Source organism: Homalodisca vitripennis, chromosome 2, assembly GCF_021130785.1.
Source record: "Homalodisca vitripennis isolate AUS2020 chromosome 2, UT_GWSS_2.1, whole genome shotgun sequence".
NCBI classification, from domain to species: Eukaryota; Metazoa; Arthropoda; class Insecta; order Hemiptera; family Cicadellidae; genus Homalodisca; species Homalodisca vitripennis.
The window spans coordinates 63,588,798-63,612,084 of record NC_060208.1 but is presented as its reverse complement, the minus strand read 5'-3'; the positions used below and the strand labels follow the sequence as shown (position 1 = coordinate 63,612,084).

At 33.2% G+C, this 23,287-nt stretch overlaps 1 protein-coding gene across 2 annotated transcripts in view; it reads left to right on the top strand.

The window, feature by feature from the left end:
- The window catches only part of LOC124354067 (forkhead box protein K1-like), a 94,354-nt gene that overhangs the window by 58,755 nt on the left and 12,312 nt on the right, over positions 1–23,287 (top strand). The window contains exons 7-9 of one of the 2 annotated variants that reach the window (XM_046804246.1): positions 10,939–11,087; positions 19,860–19,946; positions 22,098–22,182. In XM_046804246.1, the coding sequence (XP_046660202.1) occupies positions 10,939–11,087; positions 19,860–19,946; positions 22,098–22,182 (321 nt within the window). Of the gene's footprint in view, positions 1–10,938; positions 11,088–19,859; positions 19,947–22,076; positions 22,183–23,287 lie in introns of both variants that reach the window. The other variant, XM_046804245.1, reaches the window with a different exon arrangement.

The following is a 23,287-nucleotide window of genomic DNA, read 5'->3' as shown; positions in this document are numbered from 1 at the left end:
TGGAAATCCTCACCAGTTAGGTTTTTTAGTTTCTTGCTTTATTGTGTCCAAATCTTCTCAGTGATGTCTTCTCATCACATTTATGCATTTTGGGAATGGGAAAAAGTAGCAGGAGCTAGATCTGGCAAATAAGGGGGATAATAAAGGATGTAGATAAATTATTTTGCCAGAAACTGGCGAACAATCGATGCTGAATATGCAGGTGCATTGTCATGAAGGTTCCATCTATCACCTTGAATCAAATGTGGTCAAAGACGATCTCTCAAACACTTGAGAACTGTGAGGTAGAACTCAGCATTTGCTGTTTGTCCAATCAAGAAGAACATGAACAACATGAATTTATGATAAACAACACCTTTGACATAAATTAAAAACCAGAAGTGACTTTGATTATCGATCGTATTTTTCTTGATTTTTATGGTTGCTTTCTAATCCTTGCTTTGCGATGTTAGTTCAATGTCATACTTGTAAAACCACGATTCGTCACCAGTGATTATCCTCTTTCAATTGTGATCTGGCATCAGTAGCTTGGGCACGATTGTTTTTTAGACCCAAATGTTCTGTTAAAATAGTTTGCACTGTTGATTTTCCTATTTTCAGTTCATCAGCTATCATTTGGATAGTTTTTTGGCAATTGGTAAAGACAAGGCACCGCACGATCAATGTTGGCGTGTCAAACGAGGTGGTTGATGATTGTCCCGGCCTTGCATCATTCGTGGTGTCTTGTCGACTATCTTTAAATCGCTTAATCCACTGAAGTTTCCCTCAATCCAGGTTGTTTTCTTCAGAGTATTATTACTGTAAACAGCTCAATATTTCATTAATTTCTTGATAATTTTTACCACACTTCACTAAAAACTTGATATTGATTCGTTGCTCTGAAATATCGTCAATTTCCATTTTCGAAAAATAGTAAAAACGACAACAGAAACTAACATAACTAGCACCATAAGCAAAGTTTGACGATCCGCCAAGCATGGCTCATCGTCTCAGGCAACTAACGCTGCCAGTGGGCGGGACTGTAGTCCACATGATGGCTACTAGCTTGCCATTAGTTTATTATTGAGTTATTATATTTTTAGGTTATTAATACTACTACTATCATGGGTTTAGTAGTGAAACTAATCAGTAATAAAATATTAAATGTTTAAAGGCTATTGTAGTTAATTAAATATTATTTGTATTAATTAAATATATATATATATTTGTTTGTATGCTCTACATTTCTGAATTGCTTCCTTTGGAAGCTTTAATTTAGATATGTTTGCCATTTTGATTTTGTCCTCGTGGTCAATAATTCAAATTCAAATTGGTAATTAAAAATTCCATTATGTTCCTATCACATTTTAAGATAAATATTTTGTTACAAATTTTATCCCATAAAAGGAAATTATAATATTTTTGTAATTATTTTTATTATAATTTTTATTTTTTAATAATTAAAATATTTTTTAATTGTTTTTAGTGTTACATACACCAATTAAGTTATAAAACAAGCACACAATTTTCCAACACTGTAATTGCAGCAAACAATATTGAAGAACTCATTAAAATTGAGATAAGATTATTACGTGTATTGTTCATGATATAAAATATTATTTTTGATGAAATTTCTTTAAGAACATGATAAAAAAACTAATGTTGATTTACTCAAAACAGTTATTTCCAGGATTGCACAAAATACATTTTTGAATTTATATTCTGTACAATATTATTTATTTACAACTAATTAAACTACAAAAGATCACTAAAAAGACATTAAAGCTGTAAAATAATTTACACAAAACACATTCTATAATCACAACAAACATGCTGCAATAAACAGGCACAACACTGAAAGATACCACAAAATGGCTATTTTTCACCAGTTGCTATTAAGGGATATCTGAACGTAGAGAATTTCTACATAGTTAAAATCCAAGTAAAACACTTCAATTCTCAGGAAGTAAAATTATAATTGAAAACTCATATTATAGTTTGTGAGCTAAGTTATGACCAGTTGTTTTTTTTTATATTATTATTATTGACTGGCAGTGTAAACAGGCTAAATTTAAGCCTTATTTATAAAATTTGTAGATAAAAAAAACTTTAACTTGTACATACAAACGCTCAATTGATCGCTTCTACTAAGTTATATCTTGACAGTGGTGCCAACTACAGGGTGACAGAAAAATGGATACATTTCCACAATCCAATTAAACTAGAAGTGATGAAGGAAAGAAATTTCATTGCAATTGATGTCATCTATATCTATATTTTTTAATTACTTTCTTTAGATGGCATCCTCCTGTATGTATACATTCGTGAAATCTGCTGTGGAGATTCCTCATTGACCGCAGCAACGTCTCAGCTGCGATACTGTGTATTTCATCCCAAATTCTCATTTCTTTTAACTCATCCAGGGTTCTTGGTGGAGTTGTGTACACTTTGCTCTTGAGGTAGTCCCACAAGAAAAATTCACAAACTGATAAATCTGGCAATATTTGGGGCTAGAGAATGTTACCAAATCGTGAGATGACATGGTTTTTTTTTTTTTTTTTTTTTTTTTTTTTTTTTTTTTTTTTTTTTTCTCCGTGGGGCGCCTACTGCCATGCACTTAAGCCTCAAGGGTCTTTTGCGCACCCCGGAAACACCATGAGGACTACCAGTCTACAACTTCAGCAGTTCAACAAACTGCCGAAAAACAACCTATCAAGTCCTCCTGGGAAAACTCGCCACCCCTGTTCAAGCTACCAAAGATGGCATACCGCTCTCTTGCTATTGCAGGGCAATCAAAGAGCAGGTGCTCAGCAGTCTCCTCCTGCTCATTACACCTTCCACAGAGCGGATCCTCCTGAAGAATGCCAACTCTGTGTAGATGCTTCTTCAGGTGACCCATGCCCCGTAATGAGGACCAATGACCTTAGAAGACATTGATCTGTTTAATGAGAAGAAGGTCCGAGGCCACCTTGGAGGAAGGTGACTTTAATACCATTCTAACTCACTCTCAAACCCGGATGCAACCTCCACCTTCTCCCATGCTCCATGCGAATCCATTTCGAGACAACCCTGGAGGATTCACACCTTGGAACACACCGCAGAATGGTTGAGGGCCCGTCATAATTGTTGCTGAGCCCTGGTTGGCCAGGGCATCAGCTCTTTCGTTCCCAGGAATCCGCTCATGACCAGGAACCCAACAAACGGTTACATTGTTGATTCTGGCAAGGGAGGAAAACGGTCTGATAGCAATCCCAAACCAGTTTGGATTTGATTGCGCAAGAATCCAGCGCCATCAGCGCTGCCTGACTGTCCGTGAAAATGTTAATCGTCTTGCCCCTATATCGCAGACGAAGATTCTCACGAGCACATTCCATAATGGCTGCGACCTCCGCTTGAAAGACTGTCGGATACAGACCCATAGGAACCACCAGCTCCCTACATGGTCTCACTCCCAGAATTCCAGCGCCTGTGACGCTTTTTGTTTTAGAGCCGTCTGTGTACCATTCGAGCTCCGCTGGTGGGAAGAGGTTGCTTTCCCCTCTGACCAATCATCCCTTGAGGGCAAAATAATCCTAAAGGGTTTGTCAAAGGAAAACTTTTGTGGCATCTGATCAGAGATCATGTGCAAAACATCCTCCTGTATCAGAGTGCCAATTCTGCAGTGCCACCGCTGCAGCCCGACCAGAATCCCGTCTGCTGAAGACAGTAGGGCACTCTTCCTGGCCATAGCTCGAATGACAATGTGTCCAGGGGGGCGAGATTAAGACAACAGTCCAGAGCCGCGCCTGGCGCACTAGGAAAGGCCCCTGTGATTAGCGAGGCAGGCCATCCTTTGGATACCTGCCAGATGTCCAGACGTACTACCAACCGTCTTGGCTTCCGTTTTTGGCCACCATACGACAGCTCCGTAACATTAGTGCAGGTCTGACCACGGAAACATAAAGCCAGTACAAGAGCCTCGGCTTCAGTCCCCAGGGCCCACCTATCACACGTCTGCATTGCATTAGAGACCACTTTACCCCTGGCAATGACCCTTTCTAGATGAGGGTCCCCAGTTTAGAACCCTATCTAGGATCACGCCCAGGTACTTGACCTCAGGCTTCAGCTCAACGGGTGAGCCTTTAAATAGAAAGGGACCAATGCCCCTCCATCTGTCGCCTCATGGTAAAGGCAACCACGGCAGCCTTGGTGGGGTTGACGGTGAGGCCAACCTTATCACCACCAGTTTCCCACCATGTTCAGAGCAGCATTGGTCAGTTCCGTGATTGTTGTGTTGAACTTGCCACTCACAAGAATCACAATATCATCTGCGTACCCTTGTGCAAAGACACCGCTGCTATTCAAAGAATTTAGCAGGTCATCCACAACCAGGTTCCACAGAAGAGGAGAGAGGACGCTGCCCTGCGGACAGCCCCTCGTAGCCTTCGCACTAACACTTGCTCCCATGAGGGTTTGAAACAACAATCCTGTCCGTGAGTAAGGCCCCTGATGATCACACGGTTACTGAACAATTCTTGCACACATGCTATTAATTGCCATGCAGTGTGTGATGTCATTCTGTTCTGTTGAAACCAGGTTTCTTGAACGTTTAGAAAGTTGTTTGGAGCAGTTTCTAATATCTCTACGTAACAATAGGCATTGATAGCTGTTCTGTTTCTCTGTTTATTTGCAAAAAAAAATGATTATAGTCCGATAATCACATGTAATGATACACCACACCATACTGTCACTTTACTAGTGTTGTAAATGAATGTCATTAGGATTTGTATTTGCCCAGTAATGGTAGTTCTGTTTATTCACATAACCTGTCAGATGAAAATGTGGCTCATCTGACATCCACAACTTGTTTAGAAATTCATTGTCATTGTTTATGTATGTTATCATTTGTTAACAGAATCCCAGAAATAACCGGTAATCATTGTTGCATTATCTGTAGTTTGTATGGATAAAATTTTAAATCAACGCGAACACTCTCGTGGGATATTCCAACCACTGCTGCTTGCTTACAAACTGAACAGACTTGCTTACAACATCCATGTTCGCTGGAGAACATAAACTTCTTAGTTGTCCTGATGGTTTCTTCTTGAGGGTAGATCCAGTCTCTTCAAAATTATTAATCCAACATTATATCGCATATGTTTCAACAGAACGGTTTCATAATGTCCTAACTTATACAAATTTTAAACTCCTTCTACACTGCTACCAAACTATCATTGTTTTTATAAAACAATTTTATGGCTAACGCACGCTGTTGTCCGTTCCACTGATGCATGATTACTGAAATGGCGGACTAGTTACTCGCTAACTGTCACAAACCCACAGTGCTGCCACCTGCCCACGGCTGCCACTACTTATTTCTAACATGCCTGTTATTCTGTGTCACACTGTATAAGGTTTTATGACAATAATAAATTTGCTGTCGCTAGGAAAGCGCCAAAATGAGCTATTACAAATAGTGTTAATTTTCTTTTGTACTTCATAGCTAAAACAATATTGGTCAGCATTGTTTTATGCATAGAAATAAAACTATAGAATTTCGTCTTTCCAATTGTATGCTGTTTATTTTAGATTGGAACTATATTAAACATCTAATCTCGAAACAGAATGATGTACTGTGTCAACCGACATATTTTGCTATTGCCACTTGTAGGGTTAAGAATCCTATTTATAATAAAATGTTAATAAACACATTTCAACAATTTTGTTTGATTTACTAATTAATTTGTCTGTCTTTTGTTTTTTCTTTCTTTTTTTTGTAGTTTTAGGAGGGACTATCAAGATTGGTATTAGTCTTCTTGATTCCTTTATTCCTCATGCTGAACCTGCAGTCAATTCTTCTGAGTGTTCTTCCCTCAAAACTTGTTACTCTATTGTGTGCATATATCGTAATAATTTCTTTTACTCGACTTTTGTGTATTTTCTGTAATAATTGTGTCTTTGCTTTAAGAAATTTTAATTAAATAAATTTGTGAGCTAAGTTAAATGTTGTCAGTGTTTTTGTTGTATCAAGAAAAAGATAGTGATTCAATTTAAATGTCAATCAAGTTGTTGCAAAATGTATTTTTGTAAAATTTAGAACTTAAACTTAGAACTTATAATTCATTGAAATTATTTATGAAATAACTTGTGGCTTATCAGCTGCGTTAAAATGACTTTCCCAAGCCCCAATTACGAAGCACTTAAATTGTCTACAGTATGCTTCTTATTGATTTTAAAATACTTCGTATTAGATTGTATATGTATAAATAAAACCATGTTTAGCAAAAAGTTATGCGGTGAACAATATCACTGAAAACAATATACAACAATGTAATGATAATTTATTATCAGCATTTTTTAAAAGGGGTTATCCTCGCCAACTTCTAAACAACAAAACTGAACTCTAAATCAGTATCAATTGGAACAAATGAAAACTAAATTTGACAATAATGATCCAAAGTTTTTAATAAAATAACACCCAAGACTTTATAAAATTATCAATATTCTTCGAAACAGCTTCTTCGATGAGCATACAGTTTATTGGACAGCTCTGCTTCAACTAACAACATTTTTAAATACATTCCAAAAATAAGATTTAGAAAACAGTTTTAAAAGATATTTTAGTACACCCAAAATTACCTAAGCAGAAAGAACAAGAAAACGTAATAGTGGGATCACATCCTTGCAAGAAACTTAGGTGTTTAGTTTGCAACATGTGGTCTACTTCAAAAAATTTTCAAGTAGTCCTACACAAAAATCGTACAGTGTATTTGAAGACTTATCTTGTGAATCAAAAAATATTATTTATTAAATTCAATGCAAGTCATGCCCTAAAGATTACATTGCCTCATAAATGCCTACATAAATTCTCTTAGAACAAGGATCATAGGGCACTGCTTATTCACATAAAAAGATAGAGCAACCTGTAGTGGCACATGGAGTAAATGTTGAAAAAACACATTTAGTGAAACCAATTAGAAAGATATCACAAAATTTAAGTACAAACAGTCTTAGAACCATGGAACAAACCCATCAGCTCATCACCAAATCTAAATTTCCAAATGGATTAAATTTAGGATGACTTAGTTAATTATATTCTTATAACCCTATTTATAGGGTTTAGTTTTATTTCCTGAAGTCGAAATATAGAAATTGTTAATCAATATCTTCCTGTTTTTTCCTAATTTAGGAAAAAATAGGAAGATATTATTACTTCCAGAATAATGGTTTGCAGAATAGAGAAAGTTATTTATATATTCATGGAACAGGTGAATAGATCCATATCTTGTAGTGGCTGGTTGGTTTACATACAAGACAGACAAAACATAATTCTAGCATAGTTAGATAAAGGACTGATGAAGAAGGGTATATATGCAGCCATTATTGTTTTAATGAATTCCCTGGAGTAACAACTCAATGTAAGAAGTGAATAAAAAGAAGTAAATGTCACAACAAATACTATGAAGTAATAGTATTTTATTGATCGAAGTGATTACACAACTACTATCTCTACGTAGTTACTACTATGAGCTATCTGGAACAGATGGTAGTTGTTATTTCCTTACTTTCTCCCACGATTAGATTCCATTGACCGATAAGACCCAAAGAAGTCAACTTTCGACTATTTTGTCCAGTAATGAAGCTATATGTCCTTATGGTATTCTGGAAAAAAAGGCTGTGGGAACAGAACGCTGTCTGTTTGTCTTTTATACAGAATACTCTGTAATTAACACTCAATAAAAAGTAAAAAATTTCAAGAATAAATGTTTTCAAGAAATTCTTGGGCTAACCACTGAAACTTGAAATTCTGGATTAGCCACAGTAGGCTACATAAAAATATTTTATTTTTTGTGTCAAAGCTTCTGCTCTTTTGTTTTATTACTTTTGAACAGAAACTTCACCATTAAAAATTTACAAATTCTTCCTCAAACTGTAAAAATTGTTTATCAATAATATGCCAATGTTCACAATACCTCTTATGTTCAGAAACATATATGAACTTTCCCATGTATGTGCTAACTGATCTGAAACGAAGTTTGAGCAACACCAGACTCTACAAATATGATGTAATTACTAAAGCAAAATAGTTTATAGTAAGTTTTATTTATATAAATCTGAAGTAAATACTACGAGATCCGGGAAATATGAAGCAAATACTAATGTTTGGTAGCACTTACATATGAACTCACTAGAAACAAAGTAATTAGATTTAAAAATCAACGTGGTGAAGCAAGTACTACTTTGTAGTCACTTAATCCAGTATCTGCAAATTTTCATTACATTATGATACTTGTATGTTAAAAGATCTACAAAATTGCATGCATACCTTATTGCAATAAGTTTAGTACATATTGTACAATCTCATGAAGCATAAACACTACCAAGCTTAAAATGACAAACTAAAATAAATGTTAGTCATTATTAAGATACACTATATCCAGACTTACATCTCGAAATTCAACTTTACACACACACGCACACACACACACACACAGTGTCCTATAAGAAATGTACGCATTTGATTTTATATAGCTTGCTAATACCCCCACTGATTATTATGAAACCCCAAACACTTATTAATAAAGATATCAAACATACTGTGAAAACTACAAGTACTCTCTGATGCTTATAAAAATAACATGATGACTGGAATAAAAATAGTTTATAGTATTATTTTTGTTTTGTTTTAAAAATGAATTTTTATTAGGAATGTTCAAAAAATATTTTAGATTTTTATAATGTACTGTTTCAATTTAGGTTTTTTAGTTTGAACCCAACATTTTCTAGATTTAAATTTCACTAGTTTTTCTTACTGTGATCAATGAATCCAATTTGGGCATGAGGTTTAAGTATGATCACAATTCAAGGTATGTACTTCCAGGAATCAATTTATAATTTTTTGCCACTAGTATTTTGTAATTGTTTTAGCATATGTAATTTAAGATTTGTGCTGTGTATCACTATTGTATAATAGAGCTTTATGTACAGTAGCAAGTAGTAGATAATTTTAAATTTATTTATCATTCTAACAAACATCTAGTATTCTTTGTTGTAGGGAAGATTTAATCGTGTGCGAGTTTATATGGAACCAAACAAAAATTCAAATAAGTATTATAATAATGTCTCTGTGCAATCCATAGTAATACTCATTTCAAGTTTTACGTAATCTCAAGATTCTTTTATACACAAGGCGATCAAAAGTTTCACCCCTTGCTAATTTTTAAACAATTACAGTTGTAATTAGAAAAATTGGTGAATATTTATATTTCAACATAACTTACTTTATGATATATGTAAACTTCTGAGGCCCTAAGAATTAAAAATTTGTAAATATCAACTCTCATAAATACTATTTCTTTATCATACATGATTATAAAGAAAACCCAAGAATTTTGATATTACTAGTGGTTTGTTTTTGTGTTGATATCTATATTTGATTTATAAATATTGAATGCCAAATTAAATTTGACACATTAAACATGTTCTTAAACATTTGATAAATGCTAAACTGTGGTTGAATTCAAGAATGCTAGTCTATCCTGGATGAATTTCAATAAACATGTTTAACAGTCAATAAAATTAAAAATCAAATTTTGATGCCTATTGTGAGTTAATTGAAAATTTGTAATAGAAATATATCTTTTACTTTATTCTCTTAAAATTACCTCCAACACTGAGTCAGTAACACAAAAGATTAGTCTGCTGTTAATCTTTTTCTAAATATTTAAATAGTACTTTTAAACATTTTTAATTAGTTGTATTTAATTGTTGATCTTAAATATCTGGAAAATAAATATAGATAAAGAAACCTTGAGTAGTGCAAATTCTTGATTTTTAGTTGTGCTTTCTAATGGCGGCGATGTATAACATAGCAAGACACGTAACACAAACTTTAAAATAAGTATCCCCCAGTAATCAGTACATTCAACATTATAACTCTAAATTGTTGAACTGTGGTCATAATATCCTTGTCTATTGTAGGATTAAGTTTTCATTTGGTTAAAATATAAGAAAATAAAAATTTTATAATCTAAAAAATAACAATTTTATTTAAATAAGGCTACCAATAAATTATCAAGTTTTTTTTATTAAATAGTACAAAATCAAATTTGGACAAGTGGAGCTAAATCTACTGACATTTTCAAAATGTGTAATGAAACTGGCTGTAGGAATATTGATCACCGATTGTTAAATATTGGACTGAAACTGTTCATACAGCAGCAGAAATTGATCTTTTAATACAACATTATTTTTACTCTGTTATAATAAACATTTTTGTAAATTCATTAGAAGTCCTATGTAAAGGAAGTTATTATTTATATAGGATATAAATATATTTATTTTCTTATGTTTTAATAAAAAGAAACCTAAATCCTGAAATAGGTAAGGATATTCTAACCCCAGTTTAACAATGTAGTGTTATAATCAGCTGATTAAAGCAGCTAAAATTAAAACAGCTGATTGTTGGTTTACAAGCAGTGCTATCACACAATCACAGTGGATATTATTTAGTACTTTTAAATGTGGATTATCTCCCTTATTTATCAACCAGTTTTCTTAAACTTGGTATCGGTGGATTTACAATTAAATTGTATAAATACAATGTATTGCAACATTTTTGTTATATGGCATTTTTTTAGATACTTACACTTAAAGTTGTTAGGAAACCGTGATTATGAAAGTAAAGCTTCTGGAAAATTTGAAATTTGTTCTGTAATTAGGCCTTTAAGTTCTAAGGCTATATATCAAATTACACCTCATTACAACTAGTCGATCTCAAATAATAAATACTAAATTATAAATGGTGACTATTCGGATAATTATTGAGTTTTTGAAAGTTTTAATATGATATTTTGGTTTGTCTCATTTTTAGGAATAACACCTGAAAATATTGGTAGAGTGTTCTGGGACACCCTGTATAAATATTTTGAATACGTTGAGATCGTGTGGACAGTTACGTAATAGAACATGTTTGTGCAGGTCGGCACCTGCGTCGCCCAGCCACGTAGGCATGTCTGGATTGATGACACCGGAATCACTGTCTAGAGAAGGTTCGCCTACTCCAGACTCGACAGTGAACTCTCCTGTCATCTCCAGTCAGTCAGCACCCGGCTCTCCTGGACACCCTGGTAGGTTACACTAACATTATTACTTCGCAATTCATGTTCCTGACTACTTCTTTCGATACTGGTCCAACATCTAGTTAAATTCTTAGGTTCCATAGGCATGTATCTATGACTGCAGCCAAGTATCAGGTAAGTGCTGACTAATAAACTGTAAAGCGTTATGTTTGTAACTATTTTAAATTTATATTTCTGCTACTCCACCACATACTACTTGTACTTTATTTACGTTATTATATAATCGAGAGTGCCGATGGCCGAGCGGTCTAAGACGTCGGACTTTGAGTCTGAGTTAGAGATAGCGCAGGTTCGAATCCTGTCTGTGACCCTTGCACTTTTTATCAGTACCATTGACCTTGTACTGTATCGACTCTCCCCCTTATTCTGTTTGATAAGATCCTCGCACAGGCCAGTGGCCCATAAGGACGGGCAGAATAAGGCTTAAAAGGGGATCGGCTTCTCCTTTTTTTTAAAAAAAATAACATAATTATTATAATAAAACTCTGAACTTAAAAAAGGACATTATAAGGACATAAAAGTCTGGAAAACACTTATGTAAAAAAACACATTCAGCAGCTATTAAATAATGGAGTTGTGGTTGTTGATCCACATGAAATCACTGAAATGTTAAACAATTGTTCATAAGTGCTCCACTGGCCAGATCTAGATAGATTCTAGAAGTATAACAAATCATTGCACTAACAGCTCTTCCAAAATAAAAAATTGTCCATTAAGTTTCTTTAAAGCACCAAAAACTTCTCTTAAAATGTATAAAAATATTTTATCTTTGAAAACCAGTTCATCACCTGACAATTCAGTAACTAGGCGAGTTGCTTCAACTCTAAGCGCTCATTTATCTAAGTTGTGCAATAACTCAGTACTTTACGGAAAGTTTCCATTGGATATGAAGTCTTTAAGGTCATCCCGGTTTTGAAGTAAGGTTGTCTTCACCTCAACAGAGTATTCTACAAAGTTAAACATTTTAAACTTCTTAATTAGCTGGAACTCTATGGCATATGGCATTACAGGCTGTCCTCTACAGTGGTTCAAGTCTCTTATCTTCCAAATTATTAACCTCAGTAGTGGCAGTCATTTCACTTGTTAATGGCAGGCCGTTTTTGTGTGTTGCATAAGTTACTTTTCTTTATATTAAAAAAAATACATATATAACAGCAATTATGGTGTATTATATGTTTTTTTTTTTTTTTTAGAAAAGAGTGAAGAATAACATTTGGTTTAGATAAATTTAATTTATAATAGGTGTATTTTTGTTGTGTATATATAATTTACCTAAATTTCTTAATTTTTTTACATTAATTGTGTGGTACCATGGTTTGAAAATATTTTTATTCCTAGAACTTTGAAACTTCAAGATAGCTAAAAGTTGTCAAATGTTATGTAGTTTTTGAAAATATATAGGTTTTTAGGAATATATACAAAAAAACTCAAAATATGTGTGAAAATTTGAAAACGTGCCTAAAACCCAACTGAAAAAACAGCAACTATCAATTTGAAATTTAGTAACCAAAAACATAATTGTTTTGAGCCATAGTAATAAGAAACTTATAAAAAATAAAGAATAAATTAACTAAATTATATTTACAGTGATAAAATAAATCAATAATTAGTTAGTTTATTGTTTGTAATGGTTTTATTTCTGACTTGGGCTAACACAAAACTACGATATGCATCTAAAGTTAGGAAAGAATTATTATTACTATTATTATTATTATATATTGTTATTATTATTATATATTATTAGTATATTATATATATATATATATATAAAACCACAATATATATATATATATATATATATATATATATATATATATATATATACCAATCGTCGATTGCCACCCACCGCAGGATAGTCATCTACGAATAGTCGTCTCTTTTGAAACAGCAAAATCAGAAGTCTTTTGAGTTCTGTATGGGTGTTCCTCAAGGTTCTATTTTGGGGCCTATTTTCTTTGCATTATATGACACTAGCAGTTGCCCGCGGCTTCACATGCAATTTCCCATTGAAAACAGGACACTATATTCACTTATTCTTTTTCTATCATATTCTAAACATTGCTGAGATAATTGATAGTCGTTCCTTCGTGAGCCTCTTGGGCACATTATGAAGGTATGTACCATATTCCTGCCTCTATCTTTCGTGGTTTTTGCTAGGTGTTGATAAGTTATTCAGAACAATTAATGTATATGGATGAATCTCGGTAAACTAATTAGGTTATAAAGAATCAAATTCGGTTTGTTAAAATTAATTTTCTGTCTAAGATATTTCCAGTATTATTTAGGAGTGTGCCTTCAAGAAAATGTATCAAAGAAACCCAATTTCGATCATAAAGTGTCTTCTTTCGGCTCTTTTCATTTACCTTCGATCTAACCAAAATCGATTACTTTATGTGTAAACATTCACGGATTTGTACAATGAGGTTGTTTTCATAATAGTGTTTATAGTATTTTCATTGCATTAGATAGTTTATTGATCATTGGTGCAATCTGAATTTAAAATTAGGCAATGACGTCTTCTATGCAACCTGCATTACACTACTGATCAAGCACTTTACAATAAAAATTTTCTAAATTTTAAATGTAAACAAATGTTTCTGCCTCTTTGATGAACTTCAGCTGAAAGTATTAACAGCTGTTAAGTATCAGTTCGCTTTGTATTACGTGTTGTAGCGCAGTCTGTCGGATCCAATATAAAAAACTCCAACATCAACAACAATTTATAATTAAAAAAATTAATTAAATAAACTATTTAAATTGGACCAAATTGTGAATCTAAACCATTCTCGAATTCCACTGAAAACACAAAAAATTTCATAAAAATCGGTCCAATAGTTTCTGAGTCTATAAAGGACAAACACACAAACATTCATTTATATATATATATATATATATATATATATATATATATATATAGATAAGATGTTTAAATATTTAATTTTATATTTTTGGTGTAATGAATCAAATTAATATAAAAAATATAAATGTTGAACTCACTATGAGGAAACACATTTCTAAGTTATAGTTACCTTAATCTGTAATTTTGTTCAGAAGTGTGGGCGGTTGTCATCATGATCAAAAGGTATAGTAAGTGCATGCTGGGAGTCCTTGCGGAGAGCAGCAACTTAGGGTCGCCTGCATATACCACACGATGTCCGGTGCGGTGGTTATCGTTGTGACCGGAATCATTTCCTTGAACCTGCTCGCCGTTGAGAGATGGACAATGTTTCACCAGCGCTTTCACCAGGCAGGAGCAAAAGTAAGCATCGGAAATAGCGAGGAGAGAAACCATGCAAGTTTGACAGCAGAGGTGAGACGATGTTACTGACGGTTGTTGGTCCTTTCGTCTCATCAGAGACCTGAACGCCTGGATGAACTGCGGCCACAGGGAGATTAACTTTTACCTGTGTCAGTTCCTGATGGGGCACGGCTACTTAGGAAGTACCTTCACCACATCCGGAAGGTCAGATTACCAACGTTCGTCGAGTGCGGGTGTTTCACCGAGCACAGAAGAACACTTGTCTTCACTGTCTGTGATGTTTCGGCAGAACTGTGGTGGGGATAATACTGCGAAACAAGGACTTGTGTAAGGCCGTTTCCGCGTTCATTCATGTTGTCATTCACGTGATACGAGAAGAGGCAAGACTGACCTTTAGGCTCCTGGAAAAGTAGCAAGGCGAGTGCAAGACATGTGGCCAGGAAAGAAGTACTGTCCGTGCACAATAAATTCCGTGCATTTAAATCAACGCTCATAAAAAAATTACCCTTTAAGTTATTAAAAATGTATTGTTCAGTGTAAAACTCTCTATACTTTTTATTTTGCAAATAAATGTATGTACAAACAATTTTAGAAATTTAAAATTGAAATAATGTTATGGTTAATTTAAACATTTAAAATCTATATATATAAAAATGAATGTTTGTATGTTTGTCCTTTATGGAATCGTGAACTATTGGACCGATCATGATGAAAATTTGTACGTATATGTATTTTTCCACGGAGAAGGTTTATAAGCTATGCCCATCCCTTTCCCGATTCAGGATTCCGCCCCACTGGTTACAGAAATACCCATAAGAAATGCATTGCAGCAAACATATGTTAACGTCTTTTCAAATTTTTAATCAGCTGTTCTTTGTAAACATATATTACACTTATAGTTTTAAAGCATAGAGTAAGCTTAAGAGAAACGACAAATTTTGTTTAAACTGTTTTTGCAATCACTGTTAAACATAGACTTTACTATCCAGATAATACAATTCAAATTTGATGTAAAAATTCACCTTTAACTGCAATATTTATTTAATATAAACCATGCTCATGCTTGATCAGAAGAGTAATGCAGATATCATAATTACTATCTTACGTTGGCTACAAATATAAAGAATGTTATAAAATCAACCTTAGTTGTTTTTTTTGACAGAAGTATGGTTCTCAAAACTCCGTGTGTACATATTCTCTCGATCGGGACAACAAAGCAAGCTCAATCGTGGCATCGGAGATATAACTAATTTAATCTAAAATTTATTATAGTAAAAAAAAAAATTTACTAAGTAATATAAGGACTTCGGTTCTGAAGATTTGCGTGCGAAGCCGTGGGTAACAGCTAGATAGAGGCAGGAATATGGTACATACCTTCATAATACGCCCAAGAGGCTCACGATGGAACGACTATCAATTATCTCAGCAATGTTTAGAATGTGATAGAAAAAAGAATAAGTGAATATAGTGTACTGTTTTCAACGGGAAATTGCGTGCGAAGCCGCGCGGGCAACTTTTGCAAAAAATTATTGAAATGCGCAGCAAAGCGCGCCGGGCCCGCTAGTATAATATAAAACTAACTGTATATTTTTTTATTTAAAATTAACTCCAGTTTTAGATTTTTACAATTTAAAATATAAATTATGTTTTGTTGTGATCTTAGTAATTAGGCTAGTAATTACTGTTTAGTATAATTTTAAACAATAATTGTATAACTGTTATTAAGCTCGCTCTCGGGCCAGTGTTAACACCTACGCCATTGTTGCGCTCTTCCAAAGTCCTTTTTTTTTGTTAGTTCTGTTTGTGATTTGTGCTTCATTGGTGCAATTGTGCAACTGAGTTGTCATGGAGGGTAGAAATGTTAAAAAAATGTGGTTCAACAATACATAGTGGAGAGAGAGAGTTTATAAGACACTTGATTAAGTGATGTGATGCCTCGTGAGAAAAATGTTTGTTACTGCCACTTGAAAAAGCTACATTTCATGCAACCAAGTACTGCAGGTTTTCTAAGAAGAGTATTATGTTTATTAGAAGAGAAAGTAAACAAACCTCTGATGAAAAACCGACGATTTTGATAGATAAGTAATCTTAGACATTCTGAGAGACTTTTATGTGATTAAAACAATTTGTTCCTTCTTGCAAGAAAATGCTGCTAGCATTGAAAGCAAAAATGGGCTTTCAGTGGGGAGAGACTGCAGCATTGAGAGCTGCCGTTTATTCAGTTTTTGTACTCAGGTTTTGTATTTTGGTTATTCGCTGAACCTCAATGTGGGCCATGTCTTGTCACAGTAAATTTGCTCTAAATCAGTTATTTATTATTCATTTTAAATAATGTTCTTGTCATTTAGATTTGAGGGATAATATCTTCTTAAAAGTGTTATTCATGTAATTCGTAAGAAAAACTGCTGGTTTTTAAAGTATTCAAAGATTACTAGTTTTAATAGCTGCCATTTTGAAAATACTAAAGGTAATACAATGATAATTTTTTTGGTGATTGGTCTCTTCGGTACCAAATTTGGTATAATTGAACTTATTAGTTTTTAAGTTATTTACTGTTTTCTAAAGAACACATAGACAGATAGATGGGAAACTAAGCATCAGAGATCCTTGTTTATATGGTAAAATATGTTTGTGTTGATCTGAGCAATAACGTGGTATACCTTTGTCCAGAGAGTTACGACACACACACACACACACACACACACACACACACACATATACAGGGTGATTCAAAACTAAACGGCAATCTCTCGGGAGCTTATTCTATAGCTAAAAACAAGTAAAAAAGTTCATATAACCATATGCCCGGAAACGCTTCGTTAGCGAGTTACGCCTAGCGAAAGATTTCACCCGGATTTCAGAACCCTTGGTGAAGTCAGGCCGTATAAAAATGGTAAAGGTAGTTACAAAGATACAAATACGATTGTTTTTTTATGTTTTTATATCTGACAAATTTATTAAAATTTGTCCCAGAGCTGTAAATGCAATACTTTCAGAGATATCTTACGTAAAACACAAGAATTGGTGCAAAGAAATAACACATTTTTGTGTTTTAACGTAAGATTACTTCCATAAATGTTAAATAAAGGTCATTTTTTTCTTAAACAGATTTGTAGAACATTTAATTCTGAAAAGAATTCATGTGAATTACTTAGGAAAAAAATTAATAATAAGGTATTGAAATTTAGCTTTATTTAAAAATAAAACAGACGCACAAAAATGCATATTCTTATCTGCATAAAATATTAACTAATGTTTAGATTGTGAGTAACAGCTGATCATTTATTCTAGACTGAACATTAACATAAAATGTATTTACCTTTATAAAACTGTAATAATCACCTATTAATAGTTGCTCAAAGTGTCCTCCGTTGTTAGCAATGCACGTTTTCGCACGACGAATCCACTCTTTTCTAGCGCGTTTCATAACGTTTGGAGCATTCTTGATAGTTTCTGCCGCCTCTGTAATGCGATTACGTAACTTCTCTATGGTGTTAATCCGTTTTGAATAAACAATTGACTTCATCCAACCCCATAAGAAAAAGTCTGCTGGCGTGAGGTCAGGAGAACGTGGGTTGCCATTTTACTGGTCCATTTCGACCAATCCATTGTCTACTGTATGTATCATTTAAATAGTTTTTCACATCATTAGAAAAATGTGGAGGTGCTCCGTCGTGCATAAACCATGCATTTATTCTGTTTTGAACAGGAATATCTTCCAAGAGGGTAGCAGGTTTGTTCTTAAAAAATTTAAGTACGCTACTCCATTAAGTCGATTTAGGGAGGAAAAATGGACCAATCAAATTATCACCCAGAACACCAAGCCATACATTGACTGAAAATGTATGTTGAAAATGCCTCGTCGCAGTTTCATGTGGGTTGTCGTATGCCCAAGTATGGGTATTACGAAAAATTTACAATTCCATTTCTAGTAAAACAGGATTCATCAGTAACGAGAATACGCCGAAGAAAATACTGATGTCGTAAACAATTTCTTCTTAACCAGCGGCAGAACATCTTCCGTTTATTAAGATCTTGCGGTAATAAGTCTTGAACACGTGTTATATGGAATAGGTACAACTGTGCTTCATGAAGTGTCCGCCATACACTTGACTGGCAAATATTTAACTGACGTGATAATCGTTCTGATGCTTGTGGTTGGTGATAATTCTACAGCATTTATTATTGCTTGTTCATTATTTTAGTTCCTTGCGCTACGTTGACGACCAGTATCTATTCGCTTCGGTTTAAAGCTACCAGTTTCTCTAAGTCGTCTCTCCACAGCTTCAAATGTTTTGCGATCAGGTGTTCTTCGATGTGGAAAAGTATCACGATATTCCTGAACTGCAGCTAAACCATTCTTGTTAACTTTGCCGTAAATCAGTATCATGTCCGTTATACTCTACGAACGAATACATACCATTTTACATTATCTGCCATTATTTACTAAGATAATTACATACACTTTTATAAAAATATTTTAATAAAATATTTTAAAAATAAATATTTAATAAATATTTTAAAAATAAATATTTTAATAAAATAATTTTATACACTTGTATAAAATATTTCCAAATAATCACAGGATCTCCACAAAATACAATCTTCACACGCCACAATACAAAAAAACCTCCATAAAGGTTATTCAAATATTACTTCATGAACTTAATTGTTGATCAGCTGATATTGCAACCTTTTGCAAAGAAAATATGACGATAAAAAGTGTTGAATAAATGATCAGCTGCTTACTTCACAACCTAAACATTAAGTTAATATTTTATGCAGATAAGAATATGCATTTTTGTGCGTCTGTTTTATTTTTAAATAAAGCTAAATTTCAATACCTATTATTAATTTTTTTCCTAAGTAATTCACATGAATCTCTTCAGAATTAAATGTTCTACAAATCTGTTTAAGAAAAAAATGACCTTTATTTAACATTTATGGAAGTAATCTTACGTTAAACACAAAAATGTGTTATTTCTTTGCACCAATTCTTGTGTTTTACGTAAGATATCTCTGAAAGTATTGCATTTACAGCTTCTGGGACGAATTTTAATAAATTTGTCAGATATAAAAACATAAAAAAACAATCGTATTTGTATCTTTGTAACTACCTTTACCATTTTTATACGGCCTGACTTCACCAAGGGTTCTGAAATCCGGGTGAAATCTTTCGCTAGGCGTAACTCGCTAACGAAGCGTTTCCGGGCATATGGTTATAATGAACTTTTTTACTTGTTTTTAGCTATAGAATAAGCTCCCGAGAGATTGCCGTTTAGTTTTGAATCACCCTGTATATATACATTCACCCGGCAAGTGAGAGATCCGGGTTCGACTCCCGGCGGAGCAAGTACTTTTTGCGATTCAATGTTTATTGAAAATATATATATATATATATTATATTCAAGTTGCATAATAAACAATTACTAGAGTAATGTTTTAATGTCCAATGCTGTGGATCAAGTAAGCAAAGCAAATATACAATACCAATGTTATAGGAGTGACGTTTGTCAGCACGGTAGGAAGCAAGCCTCGAGTCATGCAGCACATCACCCTCGTCACCAATGGTGATGTCCCAAGAGAAGGTAGGCTTTACAAAGATTCACTTGTGTGATATTATCGCTTTTATTTGCAAAAAGTATTTACAGTAGTTCCAGGGATATTAAATTTGTTTGTAATTTGTACCATTGTATTTTCCAGTTAATCTATAATGGTTTGTAAAGACAAATACTTGTGTTTTAAAGTGTACTCATTTGTGGTGAAAATTAATTGTGTAAACTAAACATAATAAGGTCTCAATACTTTTCATAGCATTAACATTAGTTCTGAAATATAACCGTTGTTGGCCCAGCAACGAACATAATAGTGTACTCTATTCTAATGGTGAAATTAATTTAACAAGCATGGATTATTTTACAACATTTTATATCAATGAAAATAAGTATTTTAAATTTAAAGCATGTTTTGTAGAATAGTTTAAAAATTCTATGCAATAAAAATTTTGCCACATTGAACATTTTCTTATAGATATTAAGGCCAATAACTCTCTCCGTCTCTGGATCTGTGTTGTTTTTTGTTCTTTAAATATTTAAGTTATATTTACCTAATCAAACTATTTGGGAGCTTACATATATTTACGTAATCTTACACTTTGTTTGTTAGTCAAATTAAAATTGGTATATTTTTCACAGCACCACGTTTTGGTAAAATAAAATATATTATTCCAAATGTTAAATATTAGTGTCGACTATAGGTCAACAGCAGTATTTCCAGGGAAAAATTGACCATAGGTCAACCTGATATTGCAGTTGCTTATTTTTGTTTTTGTAACTATTGCCATTTAATACATTAGGCTTCTACCAATGTTAAATGAATACTACTACTTTGATCTTTATTTATGATACAAGAGGCAATCAAAATTAAAAATAGCAATTCAAATCAGCAGACATCTGCTTATGTTAACATTCAAACCTAGCATAAGTTTTTTAATGATGACAAAGTATTATGTAATTGAACGATTCTGATAGTGTGTACAGTGATATTATTCAAGATGAACAACAAATTGTAGAGGAAGACCAGGATCAGGATGAAATTTTTTCTGACAACATAGTGCTAATGACAGTAACAAAAACAAAGAAAGTGAAGTGAAGTGTTAGAAACTTGAAATAGTAATGGAGAAGAAGAATTTGTAGTAAATAATACAGGTAGGTTTAGGCTACAAAGTAGGCTAAGAACCTAGACTTAGCATAGACCAACAATCCAGACATGTTACCCAAAGTACGTTTGGGCCTGGACTCAGGCAAAATAAACAACAAAAACATATATCAAGTTAGTAAAAACATGTAGCCTAATGGTATCTAAGTGCTTTTTTATATTTGTGTGCAATGTTGGCCTATTGCTGTTGTGTGTGAAATTTTCTTAAATTTTGATATTTTATTTTTATATTTGACATTTTAACAGCTATAAACAAAAACAAAAGTTATATAAGCATGTATAGGCCCTTTTGGAATAATTTATTTTGTTTCTTAAAGAGAAAAATGATAAATAATACAGAACAAAATTATTGAAAATTTTATTTGTAATTTTTTAATGCTATAAACTAGTAGAGAATAAATGACGGGCATAATTGACAACATTTTTAATGAGATTTGAAAGGGTTAAAACATAAATGTATAACTTTTATTCAAAGGAATGTAGAAGCTATAATTTAAATGCCATAGATATATTAAAACTCATAGAAACTTGATTGTTAACTCCAAAAATTGGAATGGAAACATCTATTCTCAGATGTAACCATTGAGAGATGGCATGCCATGGTCTCTGTGGAAGTCAAAGAACTAGCGGCTGGATGCCACTTAGGAACCGTCACAACAGATGTGAGCTTTGCAACAAATTGAGGTCTTGTATTCTGTTTTACTATGTTATAAATTTCAATTCTATAACATTGAAGATTTTTAAGAAAATAAAATAATTTCAAATTTTGTGTCCACTAACATTGATTCTCATCTTTATTCTGTGCATGATTTCCATTACGTCCTGTGCTTGTAAAGGGTTAAGTTGGGGTGTAAGAAAGTACTGTTTGGTTCTAACTCTACCAGCTGCAACGTTTTTGTTTTATGCAAATCCTTATTGATTTTATTTGGGTGGAGTTTGTTTTTTTGGTTGCAAAGTTGGCAATGTTGGTGACAAGAGACAGTGATTGTGTTGTGACACAGGTTGGCCGTGGACTGTTACAGACAAATATGGGCCAAGTGGGCATCAGGTGATGGAGGAACGGTCCGACTCGCCTTCTGTCATCGTGCAGACGGCATACAACTACTCGTGAGTACTCTCTTCTCCAGTACCCATGCTACTCTGTACAATGTATTTGATTCCATGTTAAATTGGCAGTATGAGGTTGGCAACTATCAGTGTTTGCTTTTCGACTGCTTCCTCTATGGTCAAACTATGCGCCAGTCGCTTCTTGGGAGTAAACAACCAGACAGTTACTGAGGTGTGTTTATATTACTAATAGCGTTACTTACGCTGGTTTTTTATTTATGTGAAGAACAACGAGTGTTCGTTTCGACGATGATTTATGTTCTAATGAACTTGATAGACTTCTTAGATGTGATTTGAATGGATAGTGAGAATGAGGTTATTTCCAATGGTGGGTTACACTACTGAATCGCTGATATGAATATTCAAGATATATACAATAATAAAAACTTTCCTATAGGTGTTCTAGTTGTTTTTATAGAATATAGTGTTTGTAGAGTGTGTACATTCTTTTGAGTGTATTACTCAAACATTTGTTGTTTACATAGAAACACCTTCTAATAGCCTACTGGCAATCTCCCACTTTCATATATATGGACATTGAAACTGTCTGGTAAGTCTATATATATAGTATATATATATATAGACCAAAACCAAACCAAATTTCAAATTTACAATACCGTACTTATTACAAGTATTAAAAATGCATACTAACAAGTTTTTTGCAAGTAAATGACGTATATTCTGGTATCTCATTTTATAATATGCAATATAAAAAAACAAGTAAAGGATATGATTTGTAGTTCCTATAATATAGCTATATCGCCGAAAATGTGCAAATCCCATAAAAATAGCCCAGTATTTCTGGTTTACTTCTTATAACATAAAGTGGTCCCCAAAGGGTTAATGCGTAGCTAAGTTTATAAATTTATGATGAAATTAAATATTAAGATACTGATAATCTGTTGAATAATCATTTAAAATTTTTATGACAAATAAATGAAACCAAAATAGTGACACAATATATAGTAAAGATTTATATGTATGAGGGCTATTCAGAAAGTAAGGTATGTTTATGAATTTAAGAAACCCACGTACAAGAAAAACATACGAGGTGTGATCAAAAAGTTCCAGGACTGAATTTTTATACATTTATTCATACAACATA